At 37.9% G+C, this 23,274-nt stretch overlaps 1 protein-coding gene across 4 annotated transcripts in view; it reads right to left on the reverse strand.

The window, feature by feature from the left end:
• The window catches only part of Ankrd28 (ankyrin repeat domain 28), a 143,606-nt gene that overhangs the window by 11,634 nt on the left and 108,698 nt on the right, over positions 1 to 23,274 (reverse strand). For all 4 annotated transcript variants that reach the window (XM_029541391.1, XM_029541392.1, XM_021202875.2 and 1 more), the window contains 10 exons: positions 22,206 to 22,269; positions 19,916 to 19,984; positions 17,462 to 17,602; positions 10,471 to 10,582; positions 8,881 to 8,907; positions 8,137 to 8,211; positions 5,254 to 5,455; positions 1,534 to 1,621; positions 1,084 to 1,201; positions 777 to 996 (listed from right to left, as the gene is read on the reverse strand). In XM_029541391.1, coding sequence (XP_029397251.1) covers positions 777 to 996; positions 1,084 to 1,201; positions 1,534 to 1,621; positions 5,254 to 5,455; positions 8,137 to 8,211; positions 8,881 to 8,907; positions 10,471 to 10,582; positions 17,462 to 17,602; positions 19,916 to 19,984; positions 22,206 to 22,269 — 1,116 coding nt within the window. The remainder of the gene's footprint in view (positions 1 to 776; positions 997 to 1,083; positions 1,202 to 1,533; positions 1,622 to 5,253; positions 5,456 to 8,136; positions 8,212 to 8,880; positions 8,908 to 10,470; positions 10,583 to 17,461; positions 17,603 to 19,915; positions 19,985 to 22,205; positions 22,270 to 23,274) is intronic.

The raw sequence follows: 23,274 nt of genomic DNA on the forward strand, positions 1-23,274 counted from the left end.
TTCCAGTACAGACCCGGTGAGCAACATTGTAAAACAAAGTAAATCACCAAAAGTACAGTCTTTACCTTAGGAAACATACTTCTTTGCAAATTTTTTTAATGGTTAATTGCCACTGTTGATACATTAAAAAAAATACATCAGCCAACAAAAACCTGCTTTAGCCAGGTAGTGCTGGCACACGCCTTTAATCCCAGCACTTGTGAGGCAGTGGCAGGCAGATCTTTGAGCCTGGTCTACACAGAGAAACTCTGTCTTAAAAAAACAAACCAAACTAAACCAAAAAAAATTGCCTTAAAAGTTTATCTCGGCCAGGTGTGGTGGCGCACGCCTTTAATCCCAGCACTCAGGAGGCAGAGGCAGGCGGATTTCTGAGTTCGAGGCTAGCCTGGTCTACAAAGTGAGTTCCAGGACAGCCAGGGCTATACAGAGAAACTCTGTCTCGAAGGAAAAAAAAAAGTTTATCTCATTGATTATTACATAAAATTCCCATCTGTGGATACTTTCTCAGTATATTACACTCACAAAATGTTAATTCATATTATAAAAACAAACTGACTTCAGTGGCAATGTATGGTAATTCCTTTGACTCAGAGACAATCTGGCTACTGTGGTATAATTATTGGACTTCCATCCAAGTGAGTTGAAAGGAAAAAAAAAAGTAAAGGCTTATCTCAAACACTTTTGAAAATGACTTCTCTTTAGCAAGATCCAAGACTTTTTTTTACTTAGTACCTACTAGGCAGACACTCAAAGCAGATTTTTATCTGATACTTAACCATTGTAGCAAGCCCAGTGAAGTGCTGTATACCCATGATTGTCTACTATGGCTGGATTTGCATCCACAGATGTTGCTGACTGCAAAAGGGCTCCAAGAACTCCAATGTGTCCACAGGCCGCTGACAAGTGTATGGGTGTCCGACCCCGGCTGTCCCGTAGTAAGCACTTAGCACCATGTTGAAGTAATGCGTCTACACACTCTTCATGGCCTGTCACTGCCTGCAAAAATAATTTGGGTTTATTAAACACACTGTGTGTGGGGAAGGGGACACACATATAATGTATTTATGTTTAATTTTGGCTTACCCCTCTGTGCAATGCTGTCCTTCCCCACTTGTCTTTGGCATCTACATTTGCTCCTTTGTTCAGTAGTGAGTATACACAGTCCGTGTGCCCATTGAGAACCGACAGCATGAGAGGTGTCCTGAACAGTGACAGAATTAGATTTAGAGTCATCACTGACATAATGGCAATGATGTGACGGCATGTTTCATAGATGCACTTTTGTAACATAACTTTATATGTATTTAAATGAAAACCTATGGTTGACATTTTCAGTTACAAACTTTGATATATCTACTAAAATGGGGACCAAAAGTATTAGAATATTTAATACTTTAACAACAATTTAAGAGCAAAATATAGTGGTACATGTCTGTAATCCCAGCACTAAAGAGGGTGAGATTATGTTATGGAGGCCTGGATAATATACTCAAATGCTGTCTTAAAAAAAATTTAAAAATTATTGAAACTTACTGTCCATTTCCATCTTGAATATCTACTGCATTCTGTGGTTCTGCATTTCCTATTAATAACCGTAAGCATTCTGAATGACCATTTGTTGCTGTAAAGTAAAAAAAAAATTAATTTTAATGTATAGAATATAAGAAAAATAGAGTAAGCATCCTTTCAGTATATAATTTTGGAACCCTTTCAATGAATTCATTAAGCACCAGGACAGCACCTATGCACAAAGTAGGTTTTATACTGTATTTGCTATCAAGGGAATTGTATTTGTTCACGGGAGGTAAAACACAAACATTCCACAGCTATCCCTTCATCCCCCTCCAGACTAACAGAATTCTCATTTTATTTAGAAGAGTGATCTGTCTCCAGCCAAGGGGTGCAATCAAGTCAACTATGTTAGACCAAGTCAGCTATATTCATCATATTTTCTTTCAACAGTGATTAGCTGTAAGGTAAGTACAAGGTCCAGAGTCAACCACGAAGATATTGAGAAGTTTAGAGAGCTTTGGGCAAATCTTTTTAATTTTGATAATGAAAGGCCCCCTTTCTAAAATGCCAGTTGTGGATGTATTCCTGTAAAGCAGCAGGGATGATTCTGTGACATAAACACAAAAGCAAGCGCTGAGAAAAACTCTGTTGGCATGCTGAGTGAGGGCAGCGTGGAACCACCCGACTGTAGGACTGCACACTCTCTGGAGTGGGAGTGAATCCCTGTCAATTACAACACACTTGGTTAGGTGATTTTTAGCTGAAAAGAATTCCATACAGTACATACGTTAATAGATGACATATTTTATAAAGAAATGTTTTCATATGCCCCAAAGCTTATTAACTGGCAAGCAGAAGAACAATCCTTCCACCTCAATGGGAAGCTTTAAGGTATGTTATATCTCCTCCAGAAATCAAGTCCTGCCACACACAATAAACAAATAAAGTGTATGGAAATATACAAGTGACAAAATGATACAAAAAGGAAGGTCTTCTATGATTCCTAAGCCTCTCCCCCCAAAAAAGTAATGAGAAAACTGGGTGCCTATTTGTCCAGAGTATTTTTGCAGCTTGGCAAGCCTCAAATTCACTGTTTATCGAAGAATGACCATGAACTTCTGATCTTTCTGTCTCTTCCGCCTAAGTGCGGAAATTGCAACTGAGTACAACCACACGTTCTTTATGAGGTAGACTGGAGATGTAGACCTGCTGACCTTTCTGCCTCTGTCATCATAAGCATACACCACCATTCCCCCTTTTATGTGGACTGGACTTCACATATGGTAGGTAGGTACTCTACCAGCTGAGCTGCACCCCAAGCCTCTATACAGTACCTTTTAATAGTTATATGAAACTCTAATAACTTATAAAAACTCACTACACTCCAAACCACCCTCACTCAGGCTGTATGTTGCACTCTGGCAACAGATCTTAGCTTAGTAATAAACGTGTCAAAATACTTGGGGAGAGATTAAAGAGTTCTAATTGGGTTTATTATTAAAATGTCAATTCATTTACATTCAGCACACAGTAGCTTCTGATGAGTGTTATTGTGTTCTAAGTTCAATAACCACAGTACTATTACAGTCTCATTGTGAGAAAAGAATGCTACCCTTCAGGGAGGGAAAAATGAGCTTTCCTCATAGTACAGAAGTAGTAATATGCTTCCCAAGCTATCTCTGACTGTGAGAGACATCTGCAGACCAGTTTCATCGAGGGTTTTTGTCTTACATGGTGGGTAGCACTTACAGTACATTTGTCTCAGAGCTCTTTCTCTTTCAAATGCTCATGAATTAGACTGCTGGATGCCTGTATTCCCAACACTTGAAACAGAAGCTGATGTAAAAAATTTGTCACTGTGAGGCAATCAGCAATCATGGGCTACATACAGCAAAGTTCTAAGTCAGTGTAGGCTGATGGGACCATGTCATTCATATATATATATATATATATATATACTCTATCTCTCCCCCCTCCCTCCCCCCCCCCACCACACATTTATATGGTGGAGGTGACAAACACTCCATTTAAAGCTTTAAATTAGTTCTGTAAACAATCCATGGTTAAAGTATTTTGAAGATAAAGATTAATATGACTCTACTTATTTATAATAGAAAATGATTTCTTATTCATACTCCTTGATAGTTTTTAAAAACATATTATGAGACTTTAAATGTTCATTAAGTGGTGGCACACGCCTTTAATCCCAGCACTTGGGAGGCAGAGGCAGGTGAAAAAATAGAAAAACCAAACCAAACCAAAATAATACAGTTGTTTTTAGCCTTTGGTTGAATATCCAATAGTTTTTAAAGCTTTTCTGGGAGCAACAGTATAGTCTATATTTCTATAGTCTTCTAAAATGTATCTTTTTGGTTTTTTCGAGACAGGGTTTCTCTGTATAGCCCTGGCTGTCCTGGAACTCAGTTGGTAGACCAGGCTGGCCTCGAACTCAGAAATCCGCCTGCCTCTGCCTCCCGAGTGCTGGGATTAAAGGCGCGCGCCACCACGCCCGGCTTATTTGAGTGATTTCTTAAAGATCACTCCATAAACACATAGTGAATTGAATCAGATTGCATAAAGACAGGAACTAAGAAAAACACATGACTACTATTTTTCTTTTTTTCTCTCTTTTTTCTTTCCTTCTTTTCTTTCTGTTTTATTTTTTCAAGACAGGGTTTCACTGTGTACACTGGCTGTCCTGGAACTCATTCTGTAGACCAGGCTAGCTTCTAATTCAAGAGATCCACCTGTCTCTGCTTCCTGAGTTCTGGGATAAAAGGCATGGGCCACCATCACCTGGCTTGTCTACTATCTTTCAGTTGTACCTACCAGTCTTGGCTATTGAAAATGAGTACTGCCGTGTAGTAATTCCTGTAAAGAGTTGGGAAATATGTGTCTTCTATTTATATACTGCTAGTACTAGTCATTTCTATGGTTGTTCCCCTCCCCCTTTCCAGTCTTTTCTGACATACCAGTAACTTGGTTACAGATACCTACATTTTTCATACATTGCCAACACTATAAAATTACAATCTGGGGTAGTTCTTGCATAAGTTAACATTCTATACATTTTTTCTAAGCATTTAATGCAGTGTACTAGACTAGTAAAATAAGCAAAAACACCTATTAGGGCTAAACAGATAGTTTAGTGGCCAAGAGTGTTGGGTATTCTTGTAGAGCACCTGGTTTTGGCCCCTAACACTGATATGATGGCTTACCCATAAGTCCAATTCTGGGGAATCAGACACCTTCTGATTTCCGTAAACGCAAGACACATATGTGGCACACACATATATTCATACAGGCAAAACATTCATACATAAGAAATTCAACTAAGTCTTAAAAGTATTTATTTATTTTTATTTTTTATTTTTGTTTTTTGAGACAGGGTTTCTCTGTATAGCTCTGGCTGTCTGGAACTCACTCTGTAGATCAGGCTGGCCCCGAACTCAGAAATCCACCTGCCTCTGCCTCCCAAGTGCTGGGATTAAAGGTGTGTGCCACCACTGCCTGGCTAAAAGTATTTATTCTTAAAACATTAATGGTTGCCACTAGAGTGCATATTAATCTAAAATAACTTCCACTTTATTTTATTTTTTAAAGGTGTTGTCTTGCTGTTGTTTTTCCTTCAGAATACAATCATGTGACTATTTAACATAAGAAGTAAACATAATTACCAGTAGCAGTACCAAAAATATATTAAGACTATCAACAGCAAGTCAAGTATAATATTTGGCATACCTGCTGCATGGATAGGTGTTCTCTTCAAAACGTAATCTTTTACGAGGATTGAAGCTCCCTGATTAATGAGTACATCCACACATTCAACATGGCCCTTAAATGCTGCAAGATCTAAGGGTGTTCTACCACTACTATTTCTTANATCAAGATCTAACAAAGACTGTACCAACACTTCCAGGGCTTGATGGTGACCATGATAAGCCTAGAAATAAAAATATGTACGTTAGACCAACTCCCTAAGAAGATTTCCCCCCTCCCCACCCAGTTCTGGGGATGGGAACTAAGGACTTGTGTGTGCTAAGTAAGTAAGGATAGGTAAGTAAGTTTACTAGAGTTACATGCCCACTACTCCACTGTATTAGAAAATGTAAAGTAAACAAATTTATTTTTACATTGTTATGCCTGACATAACACAAACTTCTATATTGAAAAGCCAGAAAAATTAAACTATAGATTTTTATTTTGTAATAATCACTAGTACTCTCCCATATTAAGGAATACATACTCTATAAATAATAAAACCTCAAATGACAGGTGGTCACAATACTTGACTCATGGCAGACATCAAAACGTGGATGTGACATGAAGTCACTGGAAGCTCTGGCTGTAAGGCTAGGGCCAGAAAGCTCCTGCTTTTGATCAGTGTGGTCACAGGGACACTGAGTCCTTGGCAGAACTTTGCTGGACTTAAATCACAAGGACAGAAGAGTAATTTGAGATAAGCCAGGGATCATCTTGATTTCTCATAAAACAACTACCTCTATTCCATAATGTGCCAGAGCTCAAACATAAGCACATCTCCCAGCACAGAAGTACTGACTTGGGATCTGGTAGAGTATCTGTCAGAAAAAAATGGGGCTCCCACCATTACACAGCCTAAGAAGCTCTGCAGACAATTCACTTCACAAGATATTAATGGCACATATATTATTTATACTGGATAAGATACTGGATAGGGAATAAAGAAATAAGCCTCAAAGGATAATAAAGCAGTACTTCTGCAAAATGTCCAAAAAGCAGGCTGGCGAAACAGTTCTGTGTGTAAATAGTACTTGGTAATGGTACTGTGAGTAATGAAGAAAGAGGGAGGGAAGAACTTGTCAAATTGGTGAACAGAAAAGTACCACCAATAAGTTAGTTATAGTCCTATGATAGACTGCAAGACTGTCAGAAACCACTGATGCTGATTTGTTGATTCTCTACCAAAAAGTAAATCTAGCACCGAGCAAATGCCTAGAAATGACTGACAGTGACAATGCAAAAAGTGCCTTTCTTCTCACCAATAGTCAAAGAGCTACCTTCTCCATACTGACCTTACATTTTCAGACTTGGCACTTACAATTCAAGCCCGGGTAGAGGAGACAAGGAAGCAGCAAGCTTTAGAGCACTGTGCTTAGCTAGGGCTATGTCAAGGTGACTGAAGCTAGAGTAATCTGAGAGGAGTGAGCCTCGACTGAGAAAATGCCAGAGTAAGATCTTGCCATACACAGGCAAACCTGCAGGGCATTTTCTTAGGGATGTATGAGGGCCCAGCCCATTTCAGGTGGGTCTACTCTTGGGCTGATAGTCCTGGGTACTAAGAAAGCAGGCCAAACAAGCCAAAGGTGAAAGTCAGTAAGCAGCACTCCTCTATGGCCTTCACATTAGCTTCTGCTTCCAGGCTCCTGCTCTGTTTGAATTTCTGCCCTGATGGCCTTCAATAATAAACTGAAATCTGGAAATATAAGTAAAATAACCCTTTCTCCTCTGCAGTGGTTTAAATGAGAATGTCTTCTACAGACTCATATTTAAATGCTTGGTCCCCAGACGGTGGACTATTTTAGAAAGGACTAGGAGGCGTGACCTTGTTGGAGGAGGTAAGCCATTGGGGATGAGCTTTGAGGTTTCAAAAGCCCACACCGGGCCCAGTCCCGCTTTCTCTCTGCTTTTGGATCAGTACATGAGCTCTCAGCTACCGCTCCACTGCCACGCCTGCCTGCCTGTCACCATGCTCCCTGCCATAATGGGTCATGGACTCACCCTCTGAAACTATAAAATGCCTTGGCCATGGTGTCTCTTCTCAGCAATAGTAACAGTAGCTAAGATAATCTCCTATTAGCTTTTGGTCATGCTGTCTTATCACTGTAACAGAAACCTTACTGGTAATTTAGATAACTAAGGTGGGGGAGAGGAGCAACAGGCAGAAAGATTCAGTATGCCAGTGTTCGATCATATGCAAGGAGAAAATTAAGATAAAAGGTTACAGAACATGTGAAAAAGAAACAAATGCATTACTGAACTTCTAGTGATCCTGTTAAATGAAGTTCTGTACTTAACACCAGGGGTCATATAAACATCTAGTCATATATCCTGGTCTTCTGATGATTAAAGTCCTTCACCCAAATTTGTCTTTAAAATAAATTCTTTTAGTACAGAGGCGCTAAGATGGGTTTTACTTTGACTAGCACTCAGGAGGAATCTGGAGATGGATGGGAAATTATAGAGTATGCAGCCAACAGCAGTGAGAGTGAAGTAGCACTGAATCTACAATTAGCCGGCACTCATGGCCACAAGCAAGCCAGCAACTGCTGAAATTTACATAAACTGGGTGGTGTATATTATCTGCTTAACAAATTACAGTCCTCCTATGGGGGCAGTGCATTTTAAATTGATATCAAAATCTTATTTTCTCACTTAAAAGCAGGGCTTGAGGGAGCCAAGAACCACTGCTTAAAGAAAATTGAGACACAGATAACCAAGAATGCACTAAACAAGTTCTTAAAGTTCTAATTCTATGATAATTACTATACCAACCAAATGTCTAGGGCATTAGTTTGAGACAAAACAAGTAGATACTGGAGATCTGTAGTGAACTATCAAGCTGGCTATAAATGCAGTACTTACAGCCAAATGTAAAGGGCTTATCGTTGCTCTATTATCTGAATCATTCAACATATCTGTTCCCGAGGTTTCCATTAACTGAAAAAAGAAGAGACATTAAAAGTTAGAGACATTTAAGAAATGATATTTTTAAGTATTTCATAGTAGTTACTTGTCCCATCCCTCATTCCAATCCACTGTAGAGTACCACAATAAGTCCAGGAAATCCACAAAGGTATAGTAAAATGTAGTGGTTTGTAAATGCTTGGCCCAGGGAGTGGCACTATTAGGAGGTGTGGTCTTGTTGGAGTAGGTGTGTCACTGTGGGCATGGGTTTTGAGACCCTCATCCTAGATGCCTGGAAGTCAGTCTTCTGCTAGGAACCTTCAGATGAAGATGTAGAATTCTCAGCTCCTCCTGCACCATGCCTGCCCGGATGCTGCCATGTTCCTACCTTGATGACAATGGACTGAACCTTTGAACCCGTAAGCCAGCCCCAATTAAATGTTGTCCTTTTTAAGACACGCCTTGGTCATGGTGTCTGTTCACAGCAGTAAAACCCTAACTAAGACAGAGGAGCTTTATTAACTAGGAGTTTGGGGAAATACACTTCCATCAGGTAAATAAATGCTTTCCTTTACTGAACACACACTCTTGTCACTGTCTTGGCTTCAGTGTCTAACTTCAGTTTTAATGAGAACAGAGAAACACACTATCTTGAATGGTAGTAGCCTATTTTGAATGTTGGGGGAATTGATTGATACTTACAACATCTAAAGGAGTTTCACTTGCAATCTGAAATAAAAGTTAGAAATGGCATTTTACAAAGTTATTTATATATATTAACATATTTGACATCTTTATTGATACAGTGCTTTGTTAGTTTGTTTTAAACCCATGCTTTCTTTGCCTCCAGAAAGATGTCTTTTACATAGATAATTAGACTTTATAGTAGACAACACATCTATATACATATCCTAAAATTTTATTCTAAAGAATCACAGTAACCCATGAAATATGGGTTATTTTTATAATAGCACATTAAATGCTGTATTAAATATGTTGACCATCTTATATATCTTCAATTTTATTTTCTATTGAAAGGAAGCAATGGCTATTATATGTCTATAAAGGAAGCTTTAACCTGAAAGATCTGTCACACAAGAGTATATTTTAACTCATTCCTTTCCTTCCAGTATGGCACAGTAGGGTCCGGGATGGTGTGTCTATTCCAGGACAAGACCACAGTTGAACTTCAAGCTTCATCTGCAGAAGTAGACTCTCCTTTATTAAGAAGAACTAGGAAATGAAAGGGCCTTGCATAGGTCTCTAAACATAGGAGTGTAATCTGACTCTTTCAGGGGCTTTTATTTTTGTTTTTCAAGTAAGAAATAGTTACATCTTTAAAAGAACTATGAAAACCTGTATTTAAAAGGAGAGAAATAAATGCAATAGACCTAGATGTTGACTATTAGGAGGATCTTTTTTTTTTCTTCAGAGCTTACAACTTTCTATTTTATTTCTAGGTAACAACACTTGATGATTGACTCACAGATTTTATTTACATTTGTCTACAGTATCATTTCCTTATGAAATGAACTAGTACAGCTCAATTAAACCAAATCAAATCATAATCATCTGAACTGTTTGTAAACTACTAGCTCAATTTATAATCTTGCATTTGTATTAGGCAGATCTTGAGGCCAGCAGTACATGAGCTGGTCGTGTGCTCGCATGAACTGAATCCACAGCATTACATAAACTATCTATGACAGTGCATGCTTGAATTAAGGAGGTGGAGGAACAAAGGTTCAAGGTCATCTTCAGTAATATACCTTGTTCCAGGCCAGTCTGGTTATGTGTGACTGTGTCAAGAAACACATCATCACTTTAGGAGCCTTCTTCAGAGATTTATTTGTTTTTGTTCTTGTTGTTTATTGGTTTGTTTGGTTGAGGAAGTGTCTTGGTATGTTGGTCTGGACTTAAGACAGTGTCCTTCCTCAGCCTTGCAATTAGGACTGCACAGGTACACTGCTGTGCCTGACTTCCCTCAAAAGATTAAATACTCCATCATTTAGATAACATCTCACTGCAGCACAGGCTAGCCTAGCATTCACAATATTCCTGCTTTAGCTTCTCAAGGATCAAGATTATAGGTATGTGCTACCATGCAGGGATCAGTGACATTTTTTTTCATTTTTTTAAAATGAAAAAAGAAGAGTTATCTTACTGAAACAACCATGAATTTAAGAAGTAAATGGAGTATGAAAATGTTAAAGAGCAAAACTGAATGTTTTCTGGATCATGTAGTCAAATTAAAAACTCCCACTAGTCCTGTAAGAGAGTTCAGAATCTTACCAGTTGAAGACACAGACGGTGACCATACGCAGCTGAGTAGTGAACTGCATTATAGCCTTGTTTGTCCCGGATCCCTGGGTTGGCATCATTTCTTAGTAAGTATTCCAGGCACCTAAATGAAAGAACAGCAAAAGGAAGATTCTAAATTTTACACTTAAATACTTTATTATAAAAATACTGCAGCAATTAAAATAAAAATCACATGCCAAAATTAACCAGATTCGAAGACAATAAAACTCAATAACCTTTTTTATACAGAAAGAATAAGAATTTGGAATGGAAGCTGTGGAGCTTTACATTAGATTTTATACCTTAATATCAAACATATTTTTATATACTAATCAACCTACATTCATTTGGGATAAGATACATATGTATGTATGTATGTATGTATGTATGTATGTATGTATGTATGCATGCAGACTATGAAGACTGGCCCAGTTTCAACTTAGAAGATCCTCCTGCCTTTGCCTTCCACCACGCCTAGCCTTTCACCTACATTTTAAGCCAATGATTAAATATTGGTAATTATTCTTGTTATATTTTGATACCCATGATTATGTGATATAAATACTATATCCAAGCTATAATAGCGTTTTTCTTTGGTTGTTGTTATTTTATATTGTTAATTTTGTCAGGCTTTTAACAATGAAAGGACACATTTATATAACTATTTAGGAAGACATCTAAATGACCACTAGTCTTTTTTTTTTTTTTTTTTAAAGACTTATTTATTAGTATATCTAAGTACACTGTAGCTGTCTTCAGATACATCAGAAGAGGGTGTCAGATCTCATTACAGATGGTTGTGAGCCACCATGTGGTTGCTGGGATTTGAACTCAGGACCTTCAGAAGAGCTCAAGAACCGGGGAGCAAGTACGGACAGAATCCTTCCGGTCTCTACCTGCACTCTGGAGTTAACCCTGTGGCACAGGTATCCCAGGAATGCTGACACACCTAAGATCACAGGCTCACAGAAGGGACAGACTCCAGTCAGAGACAGCAAGACCAACCAACACCAGAGAGAACCAGATGGCGAGAGGCAAGCGCAAGAACCTATAGAAACCACAGCTACTTGGCACCATCAGAACCCAGTTCTCCCACCACAGCAAGTCCTAGATACCCGAAACATGCTGGAAAAGCAAGATTCTAACTTAAAATCATATCTCATGATGATGAGAGAGGACTTTAAAGACATAATTAACTCCATTAAAGAAATACAGGAGGACACAAGTAAACAGGCAGAAGTCTTTAAAGAGGAAACAGAAAAATCCCTTAAAGAATTACTAGAAAACACAGTCAAACAGGTGAAAGAATTGAACAAAACCTTCCAGGATCTAAAAATGGAAAGAGAAACAATAAAGAAATCACAAAGGGAAACAATCCTAGAGATAGAAAACCTTGGAAAGAGATAAGGAGTCACAGACGAAAGCATCACCAACAGAATACAAGAGATAGAAGAGAGAATTTCAGGTGCAATAGATACCATAGAAAACACTGACACAACAGTCAAAGAAAATACAAAATGCAAAAAGCTCCTAACCCAAAACATCGAGGAAATCTAGGACACAATGAGAAGATCATACCTAGGGATAATAAATATAGAAGAGAGTGAAGATTCCCAAAGAGCCAGTAAATATCTCCAACAAAATTATAGAAGAAAACTTCCCCAACTTAAAGAAAGATATGACCATGAGCATACAAGAAGCCTACAGAACTTGAAATAGACTGGATTAGAAAAGAAATTCCTCCAGACACATAATAATCAAAACTCCAAATGCACAAAACAAAGAAAGAATATTAAAAGCAGTAAGGGAAAAAGGTCAAGTAAAATATAAAGGACCTATCAGAATTATATCAGACTTCTCAAAAAAGACTAAAAGCCAAAAGATCCTGGGTAGATGTCATACAGACCACCCTAGGAGAACACAAATGCCAGCCCAGGCTACTATACCCAGCAAAACTCTCAATTACCATAGGTGGAGAAACCAAGATACTCCATGGCAAAATCAAATTTACACAATATCTTTCCACAAATCCAGCCATATAAAGGATAATAGATGGAAAACTTCAACACAAGGAGGGAAACTACACCTTAGAAAAAGCAAGAAAGTAACCTTCTTTCAACAAACCCAAAAGAAGATAGCCACACAAACATAATTCCACCTCTAACAACAAAAATAACAAGAAGCAACAATTACTTTTCCTTAATATCTCTTAATATCAATGGACTCAATTCCCCAATAAAAAACAATAGACTAACAGACTGGATATGTAAACAAGACCCAGAATTTTGCTGCATATAAGAAAATCACTTCAGTGACAAAGACAGAAACTATCTCAGAGTAAAAGAATGGAAAACAATTTTTCAAGTAAAGGGTCCCAAGAAACAAGCTGGAGTAGACATTCTAATATCAAATAAAGTTGACTTTCAACCAAAAGTTATCAAAAAAGATAAGGAAAGATACTTCATACTTATCAAAGAAAGGAAAAATCTAGCAAGATGAACCCTCAATTCTGAACATCTATGCTGAAATGCAAGGGCATCCACATTCATAAAAGAAACTTTACTAAAGCTCAAAGCACACACTGCAACTCACACAATAATAGAAGACTTCAATATCCCACTTTCATCAATGGACAGATCATGGAAACACAAACTAAACACACACACATTGAAAATAACAGAAGTTATGAACCAAATGGATTTAACAGATATCTATAGAACATTTCATCCTAAAACAAAAGAATATTCTCAGCACCTCATGATCCCTTCTCTAAAACTGTCCATATAATCTGTCACAAAACAGGCCTCGACAGATACAAGAAGACTGGAATAACCCCATGCACCCATCCTATCAGATCACCACAGACTAAGGCTGGTCTTCAATAACAACAAAACCAAGGAAAAGCACACATACACATGGAAGCTGAACAACACTCTACTCAATGATAACTTGGTCAAGGAAGAAATAAAAGAAATTAAAGACTTTTTAGAATTTAATGAAAATGAAGGCACAACATATCCAAACTTATGGGATGCAATGAAAGCAGTGGTAAGAGGAAAACTCATAGCTCTGAGTGCCTCCAAAAAGAAACTGGAGAGAGCATACACTAGCAGCTTGACAGCAAACCTGAAAGCTCTAGAACAAAAAGAAGCAAACACACCCAAGAGGAATAGACAGCAGGAAATAATCAAACTTAGGGCTAAAATCAAACAAGGAGAAACAAAAATAACTATACAAAGAATCAACAAAAGCAGGAACTGGTACTTTGAGAAAAATCAACAAGATAGATAAACCCTTAGCCAGACTAACCAGAAGATACAAAGATGTATCCAAATTAACCAAATCAGAAATGAAAAGGGAAACAACAGAAACTGAGGAGATTAAAAAATTCATCAGATTTACTACAAACAACTATACACAACAAAACTGGAAAATCTGGATGAAATGGACAATTTTAAAGACAGATACCAGGTACCAAAGTTAAATCAGGATCAGATAAACCACCTAAACAGTCCCATAGCCCCTACAGACATAGAAGGAGTCATTAAAAGTCTTCCAAACAAACAAACAAAAAAAACAAACAAAAAAAACCCGGACCAGATGGGTTTAGTGCAGAATTCTATCAGACCTTCAAAGAAGACCTAATACCAATACTATTCAAACTATTCCACAAAATAGAAACAGAAGGAACACTATCCAATTTGTTCTATGAAGCCACATTTACACTCATTCCTAAACCATACAAAGACCCAAAAAAGAAAGAACTTCAGACTTACAAACATTAATGCAAAAATACTTAATAAAATTCTTGCCAACCGAACACATTAAAATGATCATCCATCATGATCAAGTAGGCTTCATCCCAGGGATGGGATGCAGGGATTCAATATATGGAAATTCATCAATGAAATCCACTATATAAACAAACTCAAAGGAAAAAAAAAAAAACACATGACAGAATTCAACATCTCTTCATGTTAAAAGTCTTGGAAAGACCAAGAATTCAAGGCCCATACCTAAACATTGTAAAAGCAATATACAACAAACCAGTAGCCAACATCAAACTACATGGAGAAAAACTTGAAGCAATCCCACTAAAATCAGGGACTAGACAAGGCTGCCCATTCCCTACCTATCCAATATAGTTCTTGAAGTCCTAGCCAGAGCAATTAGACAACAAAAGGTGAAAGGGATACAAATTGGAAAGGAAGAAGTCAAAATATCACTATTTGCAGATGATATAATAGTATATACTTAAGTGACCTCAAAAATTCCACCAGAGAACTCTTAAACCTGATAAACAATTTCAGCAAAGTGGCTGGATATAAATGAACTCAAATCAGTAGCCTTCCTCTACTCAAAGGATAAACAGGCTGAGAAAGAAATAAGGGAACTGACACCCTTCACAATAGTCACAAACAATTGGTGTGACTCTAACCAAGCAAATAAAAGATCTGTATGACAAGAACTTCAAGTCTCTGAAGAAAGAAATCAAAGATCTCAGAAGACGGAAAGATCTCCCATGCTCATGGATTGGCAGGATTAATATAGTAAAAATGGCCATGTTGCCGAAAGCAATCTACAGATTCAATGCAATCCCCATCAAAATTCCAACTCAATTCTTCATATAACAAGAAAGAGCAATTTGCAAATTCATCTGAAATAATAAAAAACCCAGGATAGCAAAAACTCTTCTCAACAATAAAAGAACTTCTGGGGGAATCACCATCCCTGATCTCAAGCTGTATTACAGAGCAATAGTGATTAAAAACTGCATGGTATTGGTACAGAGACAGACATGTTGATCAATGGAATAGAACTGAAGACCCAGAAATGAAACCACACACCTATGGTTACTTGATCTTTGACAAAGAAGCTAAAACCATCCAGTGGACAAAAGAAAGCATTTTCAACAAATGGTGCTGGTTCACCTGGAGGTCAGCATGAAGAAGAATGCAAATCGATCTATTTTTATCTCTTTGTACAAAGCTCAAGTCCAAGTGGATTAAAGACTTCCACATGGGCTGGTGAGATGGCTCAGCAGGTAAGAGCACCCGACTGCTCTTCCGAAGGTCCTGAGTTCAAATCCCAGCAACCACATGGTGGCTCACAACCATCCATAACAAGACCTGGCGCCCTCTTCTGGTGTGTCTGAAGACAGCTACAGTGTACTTACATATAATAAATAAATAAATCTTAAAAAAAAAAAAAAAAAAGACTTCCACATAAAACCAGATACATTGGAACTAATAGAAGAGAAAGTTGGGAAGAGCCTTGAACACATGGGCACAGAGGAAAATTTCCTGAACAGAACACCAATGGCTTATGCTCTAAGATCAACAATTGACAAATGGAACCTCATACAATTGCAAAGCTTCTGTAAGGCAAAGGACACTGTCAATAGGACAAACCAGCAAGTAACAGATTGGGAAAAGATCTTTACCAACCCTACAACCTATCGGTATCCAATATATACAAAGAACTCAAGAAGTTTAGACTCCAGAGAACCAAATAACCCTATTAAAAATGGGGTACAGATCTAATCAAAGAATTCTCAACTGAGGAATACCGAATGGCCAAGAAGAATCTAAAGAAATGTTCAATATCCTTAGTCATCAAGGAAATGCAAATCCAAACAACCCTGAGATTCCACCTCACTTGAGTCAGAATGGCTAAGAGGAAAACTCAGGTGACAGCAGATACTGGTGAGGATGTGGGGAAAGAGGAACACTCCTCCATTGTTGGTGGGATTGTAAGCTGGTACAACCACTCTGGAAATCAGTTTGGCGGTTCATCAGAAAACTGAACATAGTACTACCTGAGGACCTAGCTATACCACTCCTGGGCATACACCCAGAAGATGCTACAACATGTAATAAGGACACATGCTCCACTATGTTCATAGCAGCCTTATTTTTTTCTTTTTCTTTTTCTTTTCCTCCTCCTCCTCCTCCTCCTTTTTTTTTTTTAAAGCAGCCTTATTTATAATAGCCAGAGGCTGGAAAGAACCCAGCTGTCCCTCAACAGAGGAATGGATACAGAAAATGTGGTACATTTACACAATGGAGTACATACTCAGCTATTAAAAACAATGAATTTATGAAATTTTTAGGCAAATAGACAGAGCTGGAGGATATCATCCTGAGTGAGGTAACCCAATCACAAAAGTACACACATGATATGCACTCACTCATAAGTGTGTATTAGCCCTCCCAGAAGCTCAGAATACACAAGATACAATTCACAAACTACATCAAACTCAAGAAGAAGAAAGACCAAAGTGTGGATACTTCGATTCTTTGTAGAAGGGGGAACAAAATACCCATGAAAGGAGTTACAGAGACAAATCGTGTAGCAGAAAACTGAAGGCATGACTATCCAGAGACTGCCCCACTTGGGGATCCATCCCATATACAATCACCAAACTCAGACACTATTGTAGATGCCAACAAGTGCTTGCTGACAGGAGCCTGATATAGCTGTCTCCTGAGAGGCTCTGCCAGATCCTGACAAATACAGAGGCAGATACTCGAAGCCAACCAAATCATTGGACTGAGCATGGGATCCCCAGTGAAGGAGGTTAGAGAAAGATCTGAAGGAGCTGATGGGGTTTGCAACCTCATAGTAAGAACAACAATATCAACCAACCAGACCCCCTAGAGCTCCCAGGGACCAAATGTCCAACCAAAGAGTACACATGGAAAGATCCATGGCTTCAGCTGTATATGTAGCAGAGGACGGCGTTGTCGGACATCAAGGGGAGGACAGGCCCTTGGTCCTGCAAAGCCTTGATGCCCCAGTGTAGGGTAGTGCCAGGGCAGGGAGGTGGGAGTGGGTGAGCACCGTCATAGAAGCAGGGAGAGGGAGAATGGGTAGGGGGTTTCAAGAGGAGAAACTGGGAAAGGGCATTAACACTTGAAATGTAAATAAATAAAATATCCAATAAAAAAAAATAATGCTCTTTTGCTCACATGGTACTTACTTGCCATCTGTGTCAGATGTAGCTGCATAGTGCAGGGGTGTGCAGCCTCTCTCATCAAGGTCATTCACACTTGCTCCTGATCCCACAAGAGCAAACAGGCACTGGTAATTGCAGTTGGCAGCAGCATAGTGCAGTGGAGATCTTTTGTGATCAAATTAACAGAAGAAAGATAAGTCAGGAACATACATTTGTAAAGAGACCATAGTTAACTCTTACTCCACACATTTAGTTACTCTACACTCCCGAGTCAATTACAACTCCTATTCTGCTTAGGAACATAAAAACTTTCATTTTAATAAAGCTTGCCTTATATTAACAAAAATGTCCCACAGTCCATGTCTTTAGTGATAAAAGCAAAGAGTAAAACAGAAGTATAAAAGAGTTGTTATTACCAAATCCACACAGGCCTTAACAGTAAATCCAGTTTCTGAAGCAATAATGTAGGCACAGTCTTATAGACTGATTTCCTACTCAGAAGAGCTAGTGTACTGGTTTAATCTCTGAAAACTGAATAATTACAACTAATTTCTCTCTAATTACTAGAATTACACAGAATCCTATTAAACGTATGAGTAACTATTTTAGGATGATAAAAATAAGATGATCTTGTGATCTCATTAAATGAAAAACAAAAATTATAGTAAGTTTAATTCAGAGCTCCTTACAGTGCACTTTTTCTCCTCTAATACATTGACTTAGGAAAAGGATAGCAAAACATTATTTTGTCTTACTGGATAATACTATAGAGTCTTTAATTTGCTTGTCTGAGAGAGGGTCTGATGAACTATGCAGCCCTGACTGGCCTAGAACTTACACAGATCTTCCTTCCAAATGTGGAAATGTGCCATGATACAGAGCTATTACAGAGGCTTTAAAAAATGCAGCAAACCCTGGAAGTAAAAAGCTTTTACGCTCACAATAAGAATAACAAAACCCTTTATGCTATTTTTGCATGGAATGTGCAAATAATTACAAATAAAAATTACCTGTGAAATTTCATTTTGTAGGTTGTTTATTCCTTTTATTAGTCCACGTGAACCCAGTCTATCCCTCAGCATTGTATAGTCAAGCAGCATTTAGCTTTCTTCTCTTTGTTTCTTTCTTTCTTTCTTTTTTTTTTGAGACAGGATTTCTCTGTGTAGTCCTGGCTGACCTGGAACTCACTTTGTATTCTCTTCGTTTCTCACTTCCTACCACACACAAGCCTTTTCTTTTTCCTTTGCACTGGTACTATATTATGCACCAATATGTACCCACACATCTCCTGATTCACACCCTCCCCAGAACACAGTCTGACATATACAGTTCTTACCGCCTGATACACAGTGCTTAGACTGTCATCTACATCTTTCGAACAAATGCATTTGCTTCTTTTCTGAATGATTTTAATGTATTTTTTAAGTCAGTTCTTGGTATAAGTAGGAACAGTTAATAGAAGCTTTAACTGCTATTACTATAAATGCTAGTAGCAGTAAAGCTAGACAATGAGATTTTGTCCTTTTATATGTACTCAGTGGGCCATATGGATGTGAATAAGAAGAGAAGGAGGAAAAAAAACCACACATGTATTTGTAACCTATTTTTGCCTTTCAGAATTGGGAAGAAGGATCTCTCACAAAAAAATGACTTGGAAAAGCTTTAGGTATTTTTGAGCTTTTTGAAGGTACTTTGAGTACAATGAAGTTTTAAATTTCCATGCTATAATTATGAGAAAAGGACAATTATTATCATCAAGAACAGGGAGAGAGCTGGAGAGATGGCTCAGCAGTTCAGAGCACTGGTTGCTCTTCCAGAGGCCCTGGGTTCAATGCTCAGCACCCACATCATGAGGTCACAATGATGTGGAGCTCCAGGTTCAAGGGTTTGGTATCTTCTTTTGGCCCCATGAGTACTGTGCACACATGGTACACAGGCATACAAGTAGGCAGAACACCTATACAGACAAAAAAATATATATATATTTTTTTTTGGTTTTTTTGAGACAGGGTTTCTCTGTGAAGCCCTGGCTATCCTGGAACTCACTTTGTAGACCAGGCTGGCCTCAAACTCAGAAATCTGCCTGCCTCTGCCTCCCAAGTGCTGGGATCAAAGGCGTGCGCCACCACCGCCCAGCTACAAATCTATAATTGAAGAAAACGGACAGAGGGAGCCTAGGATTATAGGGAGAACCCAACCAAGAGACTGAGGTTAGAACCCACTGACCTCAGCTGGCTGGTGCACAGGTGTGTGCTCTTTTTCTGTTCCTTTCAGCAGCGCTAGAGAGCAAACCCAACCCAGTGCATTTGAGGAAGTTAAGCCACATACCAGGCCCTACTTCAGACTCTTAAGTAATCATGATTACAATTAAAAAGAAGCTGTGTAACACATAAAGTTAAGTTTCAGAAGTCAGTTTAAGGTCAAGCAAGCCATTAAATAAATTTAATCTCGCTCTACAGGAGCTAAATCACAGATTACCTTCCAAATTTATCCTTTTTGTTGAAGTCTGCACCAGTATTCAGCAGAAGGTTTAGGCACTCCAAATTTCTAGTCAGGGGAAAAGAAGAAAAGAGTTTAAAAAGTAAAATTGTCAGTGATTTTTAAGATAAAAATGGTAGGCTTTAAGAAGCATAAAGGCATATTTTAAAATGAGAATTACTTCACATTATATTTAGCATTTAAGAAGTGATATGCATAAATACTGGCACATGAGAAATAAACGAATTATATTACTGTAGAAAAAGATCACATTTTTAAGTTCTAAGAGATTTTTTTATAGTGGTTTAACCTGATGCTGCTTGTATTCTAATGCTAATTTGAGTCCCCCAAAACTGGTTGCCCCAGAGAGAGTCCACACATAGATGCTAGCTAAGTGACCTTGCCCCTAGCTAGTTGTGATTGGTAAATAAAGGCGCCAACAGTTGATAAGCTGGGCAGAGAAGGCATAGGTGGGGTTTTAGGCTTCACAGGCTTGCAGGTGAAGAGGACTAGGAAGAGGAAGAAAGTTCAGAAGGGAGCAAGGAGAAGCTGCCCTGGGATAGGAGTAAAGACATTACTCCATGTGGGCTGGCCATTGGAGATAAGAGCAGCGCAGATGGAGCACAGTAAATAGTAAGTAACAACTTGGTGTTATGATAGGAAAGTAGATTCAACAGCATGGAGGGTCTAGCTATTGTGTTTTTAGGACTTGTTGTAAATATATGTAAAGGCTGTGTGTGGTTTTTATCCGGGAATTCAATAACCAAAAGCAGGGTGGAAACTCTGGACTCGGGATTTAAATAAATTTCAACCAATAATTATATTTAAATGTCTTAAATATAGGGGATTTTAAAATAATAAATTAAAAAGAATTAAAAACAAACAGAAAATCCTGTACCTTTAAAACACATATAATAATGGCAAGTCAATTTCTCCCACTGTCTCCTAGACTATCATTATTTATTCAGACTGAACCTTAGTTAAAATTATAGGACCTTCTTATATGCTTGTTATATAAATTTTTATATCTTTATAACAATTTTAGATTTTTATAAACCCAATATCAGCTTTGTATATTATAATGAAAAACATGCCTGTTGACTTCTACTGTAGGCAAGTTACATACAAATTAGGTTTTTGTTTTTTTCTTTCGAGACAGGGTTTCTCTGTATAGCCCTGGCTGTCCTGGAACTCACTTTGTAGACCAGACTGGCCTTGAACTCAGAAATCCGCCTGCCTCTGCCTCCCGAGTGCTGGGATTAAAGGCGTGCGCCACCATGCCCAGCTACAAATTAGGTTTTAACTGAAATGTCCTCTGGTAACCTTAAAAGAATAAAGAAGGGATTCATATATGTTCAAATCATCTCTGCAATTTAAACTTGGTAGCATACTTGGCTCAGCACAATTGTTCTTTGAAATCATAGGAAATATTAAGGAATTATCACTAGAAATAACATGTTCATAAAACGTCCCTTCTGATAAATCATTTTATTAAACGGCTCAACACAAATCTAAATTATCCAAAGCATTAAAGCAACGGAGTGCTTTGAGAGAGCAGATGTTTTGGTCATTCAGCAGAATTGACTGACTAGCTCTCCCAGAGTACTTCTTATAACTTCAGTGTAACAGGGAGGGTACTGCATGCTCATGATTCCAGCACTTCAGAGGCAGGGGTTTGGAGGACTTAGTGGTACAGCAGCCTTGACTACTTCAAAGATCTAAAGGGAGGGGGGTGCGGCTTCAGGAACTGAAATAATTTAAATAAAATTTAGTCTAAAATGTTCTAATTACAACATTTCTTCTTCTGAGCCAAGATGTAACTGCATCATCAATATTTTTCTCTCTTACGATAATATAGTATTATGCAGAGTATTCATAATGTTTTTGATGTTCTCATCATTGCATGAACATTTTGTTTGTTTAGGAATTACTTTTTCAGATAAAAAGTATCATATAAAAAGTAACATTTCCTTTTGTAGGTTTGTTCTTTTCTGATTAATACTTATGACTTAGTTGAAAGAAGACAAAAAAAAACAAAATGTAACAAACAAAAACAATTTTTGCTGCCTTGAACTGTCTTTTATTAATATCAGTCATGGTTCAGTTTCTATTTTGTGGTGACTCAAAACTAATAAAACGGAATAAAGAGACTGCCTCTGTGACTCTGCTTCTGCCTCCCACCGCCCACAGCGCCTGACCCCAAACTATCCTGAGATATTAAGCTTTAACAATGACTTCCATAATGCCCCCCCTGCATCTTTTAAAAGAAATGAAAATACTATTAACATACCCTCCAGCTGCAGCTGCATGTAGACAGGTTCTGCCAAAATCATCTGGGGTATCTATGTCAAATCCTATAAAAACGAATACATATCTTTTCTCTTATATAATATTACAGCTATATTACTTTGCATTAAGATAGTATATCAAGAAATGTTAAATATCACATTCCTCTTTTCAACCCTATGCAAAAATATATTCTTAACATACAAACTGAATAAAGAAAAAAACACTAGTAATGTACAACATAATAAAAACAAACAAACAAAAAACTAAAAAAAAAAACAAAAAAAACCCTGTAGTGCTTGTTTGCAGGGCTCTGCCTGGAGTGTTGGTTCACACCTCACACCTTCAGTCTCATCATCCAAGCTACACACAAGACGAAAGCTGGAGGATCATCTGAGCCTCGGCAAGCCTTGGTAACATGGTATAAAACCTGTCACAAGCAGCAGGCAGGCAAACAAAATCATTCTAATTTCTAAAAGGCTACAGGGTGCAAAGGGAATAATACTCAACAAGAAAAAGAAATGAAGTATTGATAATAGACTCTTCAAGAACATAAAGTGAAAAAGGCCAGCCATAAAAGATTTTGTTAGGTGATTCTATAAAAATTGTACTATTAGGTGGTTAATATACCATACTATGCTAATGGTGTTTCTTTTATAGGGATTAAAGATACTCCAGAATGGATGTTATTTTGGTTATATAAGCACATGAACGTATTATCAATACTGAACTCTATATATTAAATAAGTAAATGTATAAGTGTATAGTATACAGATATCTCAATAAAGCATTTTAGCCAGGCATGACTGTAAACACCTGTCATTTGAGCACTTGGGAAGCAGAAACAGGAGTACTGCAAGTGCATGGTTAGTTTTGGCTTTACAGACTCTCCCCTCTTCATTGCCCTCCCTTCTAAAAAGAGGATATGTACTTTGTTCCATGTGGCTATTATTCATACTGGGAAGCACTTTTAGTACTCTTTTTCATGCTAATTGGGGACGAACAGCTTTATATGAACACCTGGTTGATACTCAAATAAAACAAACACAATGAATTTACACACATAAAATATC

Source organism: Mus pahari, chromosome 8, assembly GCF_900095145.1.
Source record: "Mus pahari chromosome 8, PAHARI_EIJ_v1.1, whole genome shotgun sequence".
NCBI classification, from domain to species: Eukaryota; Metazoa; Chordata; class Mammalia; order Rodentia; family Muridae; genus Mus; species Mus pahari.